The sequence below is a fragment of the Gymnodraco acuticeps genome, unplaced genomic scaffold, assembly GCF_902827175.1.
Source record: "Gymnodraco acuticeps unplaced genomic scaffold, fGymAcu1.1, whole genome shotgun sequence".
Classification (NCBI taxonomy): Eukaryota; Metazoa; Chordata; class Actinopteri; order Perciformes; family Bathydraconidae; genus Gymnodraco; species Gymnodraco acuticeps.
In genome coordinates this window covers 511,437-522,708 of record NW_022989974.1, presented here as the reverse complement: position 1 = coordinate 522,708, position 11,272 = coordinate 511,437, and the positions used below count along the sequence as shown (strand labels likewise).

Below are 11,272 nucleotides of genomic sequence, written 5' to 3'. Positions count from 1 at the left end.
TAAAAAAATCTTCCCGGGGGAGCATGCCCCTGGACCCCCCGAGAGGAGGTTAGGTCCACCCCCCCCCCTTAAATCATGACCACATGGATAGGATACTAAATACATTTGCACACATCTTGTGTCCATATCTTTCTGTTTTGGTGGTCTTTGGTGGTTTTTGGTTTTTGGTGGTTTTTGGTGGTTTTAGGGGGGCGCACCTGCTAAAATCTTGCCTAGGGCTCCATATATTTAATACTTTTAGTTGCTTTTCCGATTTGGATTAATGATGTGAATTATAATCAACTCATACATTAATCTGCATATTGAGTAGGCCTACTTATACTTTTGGTACTTAGAGTAGGCTATATTTCGATGCTAATACGTAGGCTATGTACTTGTAAGTAACATTTTGATTGCAGGACTTTCCTACAATCTGGCACTTCTTCCACCTCTAAAAATGTATATATTTGATCTACTTTGGTAACTGTCTTGTATAAAATGTGGTGTCAGGTTTCGCAACGCAAGTTTAATGTTTTACTTTGAAAGAAACTTCCGGTGTTATTTTCTGTAGCTTCACAGTGGCAGTCTGGGCTCAGCGGCTCACAGTTCCTGATCGCTGGTGCCAACGCCCGGCGAAACAGAAAGCTAACGTAAGCTAGCACATATACGGAGAGAGACATCGGTAGGTAAAGCAAACATTTGATAACATCCCCGCCTGCGTTTATATTACAAATACAAGTTGGGATATTGTTTTCATGCTTCGTCTTGAAAGATGGGATTCCGATAAAGCAAGTAAACCAGCGTTAGTTTACACGCTAGCATTAGCTAAGGAGTTAGCCTTGTCTAGTGATTGCTAGCACTGTGTTAGCTTAGCTTGCTCACCGATACTCAAACACATTTTCACTATAGTTACGCGTTTATGCAAGTAAATAATGTGATATTGTGGAATTGAACCATAACACACATTGCCGTATTTACAAATACTAAAGTTAGAAATGTTATAAAGAGATTAAGCAAGTCAATAACATTGTCAATAGCTAGCGTTAGCCTCCAGACAGTTTTGGTGATGGGGTGTGACACCGAACCAGCTAATGCTAGGACCCAGCCTTTCCTCTAAGACCCCCTTGCTTAATCAAAGCTGTCGAGAGCAGTTACAAAACGGTAGACACTTGACTACAATGTTAACACAGGCCTAACATGTTCAATGCCCTAACGAGTTATCGCCTCTTCCAGCAGCTAAAAGCAGAATCAGAAAGCACAGAGATGCAGACCATCAAATGTGTGGTGGTGGGAGATGGAGCAGTGGGAAAAACCTGCCTACTGATTTCATACACCACCAACAAATTCCCCTCTGAATACGTACCCACAGTAAGTATGTGTGCTGTCTTCCACAACCAGATACATGCTTTATGAATTAAACATTATTCTTAAACGGACCATGACATGCCTTTCTTTCTTTTATCACAGGTTTTCGACAACTATGCAGTAACTGTAATGATTGGGGGTGAACCATACACCCTTGGCTTATTTGATACAGCAGGTGAGAGACTTTTTCATTGAATTGATATCTGTTGATGGAATGTCACATAATGGGCTAATTTGCAGTTTGGTCTCTTTATAGGTCAGGAGGACTACGACCGGTTACGACCACTAAGCTACCCCCAGACAGATGTCTTCTTAGTCTGTTTCTCCAGTGTTTCCCCTTCCTCATTTGAGAATGTTAAAGAAAAGGTGAGTACCAAGTGTTATCTCTTAAAGCAGTTGAGTTGATCACCTGCAAATCAACCAACATCCTACTTTCCAAATATTTGAAATTCCTTTACAGCAGGGGTCACCAACCTTTTTTAGGGTGAGGGTTACTTTCAAAAAGTAAAACAAGTCGGGGGCTTTTATTCCTCTTTTTTTTGTTTTTTGCAGTGTTTATATTTAGCACATTTTAACATTATTATATGCTGACCTTTAACCTTTGTGTGCTGTTTGGGTCTGTGGGACCCGTTTTCAGTGTTTAAGAAAATGTATCCAATTTAATTATTTTAACCTGCTTTATTTGGGGGGGGGGTCCTCACCTCCTCTCGGGGGTCCGGGGGCATGCTCCCCCGGGAAGATTTTTTTTTAAATGTTGAAGTTAAAAGCATCAATCTGGTGCACTTTCAGCACAACATGAATGTATGGATACAGCTCTCAACACTCAGATGATAGGGAGCTGTATACTTTTCAATAATCCAAACATCTTTAGAATATGATCACAACCAATAACAAATCATTTCAACTTGTTTATTCTTATCTTATGTTACCTAGTTAGCATTCTTTCTTTTTCTTTTTGCATATTTTACTAATCACTCCCCTTTTAAACAGTTTTTTTCACTGTCCTATAGTACACATTGGAATGATTTCTTACTTTATCTATATTAAATAGATAAAGGTGTGCTCTCCCTAGCTCTCTCGCTCGCGCTCTCTCTCCCTCCCTAGCTCTCTGTCTTGCTCGCTCACAGACGCTGTGTGCTCCTCCGTGACGATGACGGCTTGCGTAAAAAAAAAAAAACATATTTGTAAAGTGGGGGGACACAAACGGGATTTCGAAAAGAGCGGGGGACATGTCCCCCTGTCCCCAGTGGAAATTACGCCGTGCGTCAAGTGCAATACATATATATGCAAGCTGCAACACACAGAGTAAAGCTCTGCCCCTCATGTGTTGTATAGGCTGCACGATTGGCTGTTCAATGGGGCTGATGTGTTGTGTAGATTCTGCCAGAAGGGAAATCAGCGGGGAGGTGCCACATTGCTTTTCTTCCCGACTGCAACGCTGGTCCCGCAAATCAAGCAAGAACGTGATTGGTCGATATTCATTGTGGGGTGGGGGGAGGAGGGGTATTAGATAGATATAGAGTTGTAGTAAGTAGATAGAGTTCGCTATGATTTAGGTTTCGTTTATGCATAGGGTAGATTATTTTAATTACATTTCCTTTTTTGTTTTGTGTATTTTATACATTTTGGATTTGCTTGGCGAGCTATTTTTAGAACATGCCCCGCGGGCGACTAACCCGCGAGAGGAGGTGAGGTCCACCACCGTGTTGGCTACCCCTGCTTTACAGTATGCTCTGTATTATAGTAATCTTCTCTGCGTTATTGAGTGATCAGGGGATAGTCTTTTGATTGGCTGAAGAATAATGACTTGAGTGAAAACTTCAACAACATATCATTAAATGAAATAATGTTAGACATGGTTGATGTTTTGTTTTTTTACTTTAATAACCCTGACCACGTTCACAAGCACACACTCATTAGGAGTAAACGTTTTGAAAAGTCTATGTATTGGTTCATCTGACACACTTGGTTTTACGTTGACGACATGAGTACGGATGTTGACTCAATGCAACACATTGTGCTGTTCAGTTTGTTTTCCAACGTGCTGCCTGCATCATAAGACACTGCAAGGCATTGTTTACAGGGGATTGCACATGAGTGTAAAGTAAAGGGTATTTCAAAAAGCCAGATAACTAAGTTGGTCTGATTATAATAACCAGATATATTTAGCCTGGTAATGTTTTACAAACAATATATATTTGAATATGATTCAGCATGCGTACTGTTTATATATTTCCTGAGGCAATTTAGAGAATATCCGGCTAACTATGGATCCTGTTTTATTGATTACCCTTTGACAATAGAAAGTCATTAATTACAGGTCATGGTAATTAGATATTATTATTATTATAACATTTCGAAATTATTTCTGATAATGATGAAAATAATAATAATTCAAGTCCTTACATGCATATGTAAACATGAATAACTGCTAACAAATATAAATAAGGTATGTCCTAATTGATGAACAAGTGTGGCACCATGAAACCAAAAGGCGCTTTCACACTGGAGTACTTTTCTCAGTATAGTTCCGATAGTTCTTAAAATGTTGCGTTCACATCAAAAAAATCCGGAACTAGAACTTAGTTAATGAGAACCATTTTACCGCCTTTTTAGTCCCTGCTAGAGAGCAGGTACTTTCATGGGAGAAAAAGGTTCCCATTTCTGATTGGCTGGGCGAATTGCAAACCACGCCCCTGAAAACTTTTGTGAAGCCACCATTGTATTTGCTGGCATTAGCATTATTAGCATTAGCCCAGCGCACCAACGGAGAGAGACTAACTTATGGCAACACCAAAAAAAACATGGGTGGAGTGATGAGGAGGTGTCGGCGTTCTGGCGATTTACTTGGAAGGCTTCAGTAGAAGCCAGTCTCCAACTCTGGGGACTTCGGGTGGCAGTATACGAAGTATACTAAAGAGTTCTGATGAACTAAGTACGGCCAAGTACTTGGTGGGAAAGCGCCTAAAGGTTTATTCCTGTGAAACATTCACCTTTCCTCTTTGCCCCGTTCCCTCTTTCCACAACAAACACATTTTTTAGAACAATTGCATTCTGTCTGAACTGAGCCTTTTCATGACTAATATTTATAAAGCAAGATTTTTAAACGGTGTATTTGCTTCTGGGTGACTAAGTGTTTTCTCTTTGTGTTTTTAATCTCCAGTGGGTCCCCGAAATAACTCACCACTGTCCCAAGACCCCGTTCCTGTTGGTAGGCACTCAGATCGATCTGCGTGATGACCCCTCCACAGTGGAGAAGCTAGCCAAGAACAAACAGAAGCCAATCACCCCCGAGACAGCAGAAAAGCTGGCTCGTGACCTTAAGGCAGTGAAGTACGTGGAGTGCTCAGCCCTAACACAGGTAAGACGTTCCCCTTAAACAACGCCCCTGTGTGGAGCATGTGCTTGACTGTCAGTTTCCTAACAAGGGTGAAAATGTGTTGCCTGTTCTTTGCTAACAGCATTTGTCTACAAACTCCATCTAACTGTGTGTCGTGTGCCTGTCTTCTCCCTTCTTTTCCTCTTTCTGTAGCGGGGACTGAAGAACGTATTTGATGAGGCTATCCTAGCCGCTTTAGAGCCCCCTGAAACTCAAAGAAAGAGAAAATGCTGTTTGTTCTGATGTCTTCTTGCATCTTGCTTTGCCTCTCGGTCGTCTGCTGCTTACTCATTGTAAAGAAACGTCTGTCACTTAAAATTCCACAACGCTCTTTTAAAACTTTGTGCCCATTAACTCTTTTCCTTTTGTTCATGCGTGCTTTCTTTTCAACTTGGCCTAATCACAATTGTCCATGCTGCCTGATACAAAAAGAGTGCCAATCTTTAGTTCTTGTTTCTGCTTTGGTTTTTGTTTACTTTGACATTCTGTTATTGTCTCGTATTGAGCTCTGCAGCATCAGCTGTGCCCTACAAAGTATTTATGCCACAATCTGTCTTTGACAGTAAAGATCTTTTCCTACTGCAGCAAACACTTACCATGGGCTTTTGTCTTTACTCAGACAACTTGATCATGAAGGAGTCATGTATAATGTTATTTGAATAAAGGAGAATTTTGATCGCCCTGCTCCATTTCTACTCGGCCTTCTTTTGCAATTAGTTCCCTGAAGATATTAATTTGTATTTGGAACACAGCCCTGTTTTGAATATTAATATTTTTTTCCACAGAAAGGATTAAAGAATGTGTTTGATGAGGCAATACTGGCTGCCCTGGAGCCCCCTGAACCTAAGAAAAGACGTAAATGTGTTCTGCTCTAAGTGTCCTCGCAGCCTTCTCCACACCAGTTTCCAAATCTAGGTTAACAGTACTGAAGAGGTTTGTTGCACATTCCAACACGAGTGAAGATATTCTGAGATATTTGCTTTCTGACTGACTTAACCTAAATACATATACAATGTGTTGATAATGGTTTTAAGATTGAGTAACACGTGATGATTAGATGCCATCGGAGTGGTCTTACATGTTGTGAATACGTATATACAAACTAGGGGACATCATCAAATAACGTTTTGACCGCATTATGTAAAGAGATCATTTTGCAAAAGGTATTTTAATAGAGTTTTTTATGAACTGCCTGACAAACAAGCTGATGAGGGTGTGTTAGTGAGCCGCTCAAATTATATCCTCGTATAATCTACTTCTGTTTTGTTCTCCAAGTAATTCCTTAAACTCTATCATGTACATATGTTCAGCACTTGCACACAAGACTGCATGTTGTTGAACTGCTTTGACATGAACTTATTATTTTTTCAAACATTTCTTTGAGAATTATGCATTTCTCAAAGGGTTGAAATGTTGCAGTATTTTTACTTTTTTATTTATTTTACAACATAATTTCAGCTCAATGTCAACATAGCCTCCAGGCGTATCCAATCAATATTTGACAATATGACATTTCTAGGCTATGCTCCCGTCATAGCTCTAGTTTGCCAAAACATAACCTGATAAATGTACACTTGTCTTGGTGGAGTTCTGCAAATGCTGACAATGTTTGGAGTTTTCATTCTAAGTTTGATGCAACATGTAAGAAGTTGGAGCACAATAAATCCAGTCATTATTTTTGTGTGGCAGACGTGAGTTAACCAGGTGATGTGTGTCTTGAACGTTTATCTGAAGTTACATTGGCTGCACTTTGTCGGAGCATCCAGCCTATAACCCCAAACTGATGAACCATTTTGTAAACTGATCATACTTGCTGCTGAAGTCAGATAGTAACACATTGTGAACGCTCTTACTAAATGCTATAGTTTGAAACCCTGTGAAGATTTTCGAGTGACTGAACTAGCTCTATTTGTCTTTTACTATAACCATGCCTTTATGATGGGCTTGAATTTGATTTGTAAATATAGTGAGAGTAACTCATAACTTATTGACTGAATACATGTGTGCATTACTGATGCAGATACACTGAGATCACGCTGAATTCAAACAACCAGGGAAATGTTGAGAGAACAAGTGGCTTTGACCCTATGGTTTTTAATCAAGTTGACATCAAAGTTGTACTGTATCCATCACAATAAACCAGTATTATGAATAAACCTAACTTCAAATATTACGTGTTGTCCGACTTCGTGTTTACATCATAAAAGGTTACGCACTTCTATACATTTTCCACAAGGTTTCATTTTCCACGTTCAGCATTTAAATGTACAGAGTAGTGCATATCATTAGTTATTCTGTTAACTCGGTTATTACATGCATTTAAAATACCCCTTGTGAGCTGAGAGATTAACTGTTTAGACATGTCCTTGTTATGTAGCAGTCATTCTGCTCCCACTGATGCAGTCATACCCCTTCACTTGTTTAATCACCCCGACTGAGAAGCAAACTTAAACATCAGAAGCAGCTATATCCTTTCTGCAGGCTGCCTAGTTACAGTATATGGCGTCTTGTCCTGACAGATTAAATATCCAATTGGCATCCAAAAACACTAGATAGAAAACAATTTCATTCAGACTCAAAGTTTCAATTTTCTTATACAAGGTTACAGTTGAGTATGTAAACTGAAACTAGGTGTGACCGTTTCAATGTGACTGCACTGTGTTTTCATAATGACTTTCTACTGGAACACGTTGCCTCCCAGCATCGATATGAGCATGAGGCTCTTCGGGGAAAGTGGGTAATTTCCAATGAACCACATTTTCTTTTAAAGGATCAACCAGAGACCATGAAAAAAATAATGATAATGTTTTTGTTTTTTTATTGTTTCAAACACAATTCTGTATAATTTAGAATAGCATTTTCAAATATATCCATGTTAACTTCATATTTCTTCATTTGGGGCAGCATTGCGGGTGTTTTGAAAATTACATTTCAAAGCAAAAACACATATACCATATTAGTAGACCTATACTCAAAAGGTAAAATGTGGTTATAAAAGGAATACGGAACTTAGTTTGATCCCAATAAGAAGGTGCAATTATAGGCAAAGGCAAATCGGAGGAATCCCTAAGAGCTACGTGTCCGCTGCTGGACAGATCTCAACGCTGCTGTCGGTGACACGAATCCCGTACCATCCTGCCCAGAACTGCGTGTCCCTGCCTCCGTGGGTGAAGCGGATGTATCTCACTCCTGGTCCGTAGTTCTGGAATACATGGGTCAGCTGAAAAGAACACAAATCGGTAAGTCAATAATCGTCCTTGAGCTTTGCACCTCCTCTGAATGCCACGGTGTTCATTATTGCACATACCTGATTCCAAGTCTGATCGTTCCACTGCTCAAAGGTAATGGTGTCAGGAGCAAAAGTCTGGACAATCCCCTTGCTGTGATTCAGCAACTCTACACAGATCTCATATTGACTGCCACAATCCCATCGCGGTGCATACCTGATATAACAAAGAGGCAAAAGCATGCGCACATAGATCTGTAGTCAGCAATTAGGTCCAAACACATGTTTTTCAGCATTGTTCATTGTTTAAAAGGAGAAGAAAGACATTCCTAAAAGTCAGACTAGAGATGTAGCTTCCCACTCAGGAGGAGCAGAGGCCTTATTCTTTTTGCAGTTAAATTACAGTTCTGTTTTTGACGCAAATCTGTTTTGATAATTTAAGCTACGTTTATTTAACTTCCAGCACCATGAGCTGTTCCAATAGCGCCCTTCATTTAAAGTCTTATGTCTTCTTTAATGTTCCTATTATGTGAGCTTTGTATTGTTATCTACAGTAGATGTATGGAAATCATTCAACGTTCTAATGTAATCCATCAAGTCTGAAATTTGACAGGTGTGCATTAAGTTGGATTTCATTCATAGAACTGGTTAAATGTATTAAAGTAATATAGAAAATAACACTTTATATTTAGCACCTCAATGTTTTTGTTACTAATATGGTTTTGAACAAAGTAACTGATGGTCACTGATTCAATTTGCCATAAATGTAGGAATTACTCTCGAGTTGTGTCAGAATGAAATGTGTATTCTTCTCACCAATCAGATATTTTGATGTCAGGCTGGAAGTGATCCATAAACGATGCGTTGTAACCTTCCTTCTCCAAGTCAATCAGCTGTTCCTTCCTGCACATCCTGCAGGAACAGACAGGGTTTCAGCTGCTACACAATAGAAACGATCACATCATGTCATATTTACTGTTTGTTTTCTCCACAACTGTTGGTGAGTACTCACCCGTAGGAAGTAACAAAGTTTTTCTGGACTTTCTCATTTTGGTGTGGCACCAATAATCCCTCTACTTTCCAACGGTCGCCACCATTCTCCAGTATCTTCCAGTTCCTCATCTTATCTGTTAAACAAAGGAGGGTTGTGAGATCAATTATTTTGTAGAGCTAATTTGTTGTTGAGCAGTAACCGATTACAGTGGCAATCAGATGTTGAGTGAGGTTAGTTACGAGGTGTCTTACGTTCCCCTCTTGGATTCTTCAGAAGATTTCTTCTCTGCTTGCACAAGAAGTAAAACAACTTCCAGTCTTTGGGTTTTTTGTAAGTATCACGGAGGTGAAATCCTTCTCTTCTACATCTCTCTTTCCACAGGGACTCACTATCAACCACTTCTTTCCACTGATGGGACACTAACCGACAAGCCCTGACCACCTGATTAGGAGGCAGATTCAGGAAGATCTCCTCCAGGATCAACAGAGGGAGATCAAACTCCTGAAAAGAACAGACAGGACACAGATAAGCTCAAGCTCTGGATAATCAGGTTCGTTTTCAAACACTTACTTTGGACCAAATCCCCCCCTCCCCCTGCTTAGATAACCATATCATTTCAAACTAAGAAACATCAGCATTTTCTCAGCACTAGCAGTTCAAACAGACCATTATTGAAGTAAAAGATGTAGAAAATACCTAATTTACCAAATAAGAGCTGCTCAGTTGTGATTGTAAATCAAAGTTTGGGCTGTTACTGCACCTCCTTTACAAAATAGAAGCAGTCTAGCCAAAAGAGATGTCAACTAAATTAAGTTTAGCCTATGACCAATCAACTGGACAGTTAGAACATGTCCATGATGGCAGATTTGACATGTCATTTCAGTGGCTGACAAGTATACAATAAATACTGTAATAAAATAAATAGTGCAAACCCTCTGTGTATGTCTGAAACATATAGACAGCATGGTCTGAAATCATTTTTTGTATTTAAATGAAACTTATTCATATTGCAAGAACTAATGTATGTTAGCCCATTTCTGCCAGTTAAGAACAAATAAGATACTTCCTGATAAAAACAGAGCCTGTCTTTGGCTTACCAGGCCTCTAAGCAATACTATTACAAAATACTTACTCAATATATCATCATTGTTTTTAAGATACCAAGCCATAGTTTGAGACAGTTTCTTATTGAGTTTCAGCTAGACCTATTAAGCAAATCTTTCTGAAATACTCCTTATTTTGATATCATTTTTGAAAATGTTAATAATGTTGCATGCCTTTATTTTTGAGATACTATAGTTATGGTTTCGATACAAATAACAATTAAAAACGTGCCTACAGGCGGAAATGGGCTTCAATATGACAGCAGGTTGTTGTTGTTGTTGTTGTTGTTGTTGTTGTTGTTATCAGCAGTTCCTTGCATTATAAATAATGTCTGCAAGTCAAGTTGCTCGCTCTTTGCGTATTAACTCAGTGTCTGGGATAATGTAGGAAATACACAGCTTACCCTCTGTAGTGAAAATGAAGCTGACGATCCTGCAGCTTGAACCCTTAGACAGTCTTCATGACTTGAGGCCACAGAAGAGCTTTGAGATCCACCCATAGCTTTAGCTTTGCTCTTCATGCCTAGGCTAATGCAAATGTATTTACGAGTTATAACGCCATATAGCCATCGACTTCTTACCGAAAATACGTCTGCGTAGGCGTTATAAAACCTTAGCTACTGCGTGGCTACATGTATTTATATCCGTATAACTCACAACACGGAAGTACGTCTCGAGGTAAGGAGACTTTCAAGTAAGGCGGAAGCAGCTATAATGTTTCCTACGGCACTAAACTTAACATAATGACGACGCATGTCTGGGAAGCGAAGGACACTTTCGGTTTTACCTCTTCAAATGTCATCGTATTACTTATTCCCGAAAGCGAACAGCTGACGACGCTGAGCTCGGTCGGTATTTATACCAGGACACTTGAGTTGGACGTAAGATACGTAGGCGGAGCTAGCAGATAAAATAACGCGTCTTTTTTTGCTGCTTATTTTCTGCACCGCCCACCCGTAGGTTTCAGTGTACGCCGGGTGACATTAAAAACGAACCCCTTTGAATCATACATTTCCAGGATATGTGTAATCACTGAAGAAGAGTTTATTTCATCCCGGTCAACCCATGTGTATTATAGGTATCAATTATGATATGAAATAATAAAAAAGTAAAGCACATATTAGTAATACAATTAAAATAAAGACAAATAAGTACACAACCATGGCTAAAAACTTGTAATTTTAATAAAATGCCAGAGCAGACAGCCTACAGACGGACTGATTAAT

At 39.4% G+C, this 11,272-nt stretch overlaps 2 protein-coding genes across 8 annotated transcripts; one reads left to right on the top strand and one right to left on the bottom strand.

Annotated features, from left to right (window-relative positions):
* The first annotated feature begins 528 nt into the window (after positions 1-528).
* On the top strand, positions 529-6,896 carry LOC117542978 (cell division control protein 42 homolog). 7 transcript variants are annotated; one of them, XM_034210880.1, is made up of 6 exons: positions 529-661; positions 1,213-1,347; positions 1,447-1,519; positions 1,601-1,710; positions 4,508-4,705; positions 5,509-6,896. In XM_034210880.1, the coding sequence occupies exons 2-6, from the start codon at positions 1,243-1,245 to the stop codon at positions 5,596-5,598; spliced, it is 576 nt and encodes a 191-aa protein (XP_034066771.1). In that variant the 5' UTR covers positions 529-661; positions 1,213-1,242; the 3' UTR covers positions 5,599-6,896. The 7 variants fall into 7 exon arrangements, with proteins under 7 accessions (XP_034066771.1, XP_034066772.1, XP_034066774.1 ...); XM_034210881.1 differs by lacking the exon at positions 5,509-6,896 and adding an exon at positions 4,877-5,410; XM_034210883.1 differs by having other exon boundaries at positions 532-665.
* Positions 6,897-7,518: 622 nt separating this feature from the next.
* LOC117542977 (F-box only protein 6-like) lies at positions 7,519-10,927 on the bottom strand. The gene is made up of 6 exons (XM_034210879.1): positions 10,451-10,927; positions 9,195-9,444; positions 8,962-9,076; positions 8,766-8,861; positions 8,031-8,166; positions 7,519-7,943 (listed from the first exon to the last, which is right to left on the bottom strand). The coding sequence occupies exons 1-6, from the start codon at positions 10,565-10,567 to the stop codon at positions 7,797-7,799; spliced, it is 861 nt and encodes a 286-aa protein (XP_034066770.1). The 5' UTR covers positions 10,568-10,927; the 3' UTR covers positions 7,519-7,796.
* Between the last annotated feature and the right edge of the window lie 345 nt (positions 10,928-11,272).

Coding starts and splice junctions, on each gene's coding strand:
- LOC117542978 (XM_034210880.1), top strand. CDS start 1,243: ATGCAGACCATCAAATGTGTGGTGGTGGGAGATGGAGCAGTGGGAAAA. Junction 1,348..1,446: donor CCTCTGAATACGTACCCACA/GTAAGTATGTGT, acceptor CTTTTATCACAG/GTTTTCGACAACTATGCAGT. Junction 1,520..1,600: donor TGGCTTATTTGATACAGCAG/GTGAGAGACTTT, acceptor GTCTCTTTATAG/GTCAGGAGGACTACGACCGG.
- LOC117542977 (XM_034210879.1), bottom strand. CDS start 10,567: ATGAAGAGCAAAGCTAAAGCTATGGGTGGATCTCAAAGCTCTTCTGTG. Junction 8,167..8,765: donor GACATCAAAATATCTGATTG/GTGAGAAGAATA, acceptor TTGTTATATCAG/GTATGCACCGCGATGGGATT. Junction 7,944..8,030: donor ACGATCAGACTTGGAATCAG/GTATGTGCAATA, acceptor TGTTCTTTTCAG/CTGACCCATGTATTCCAGAA.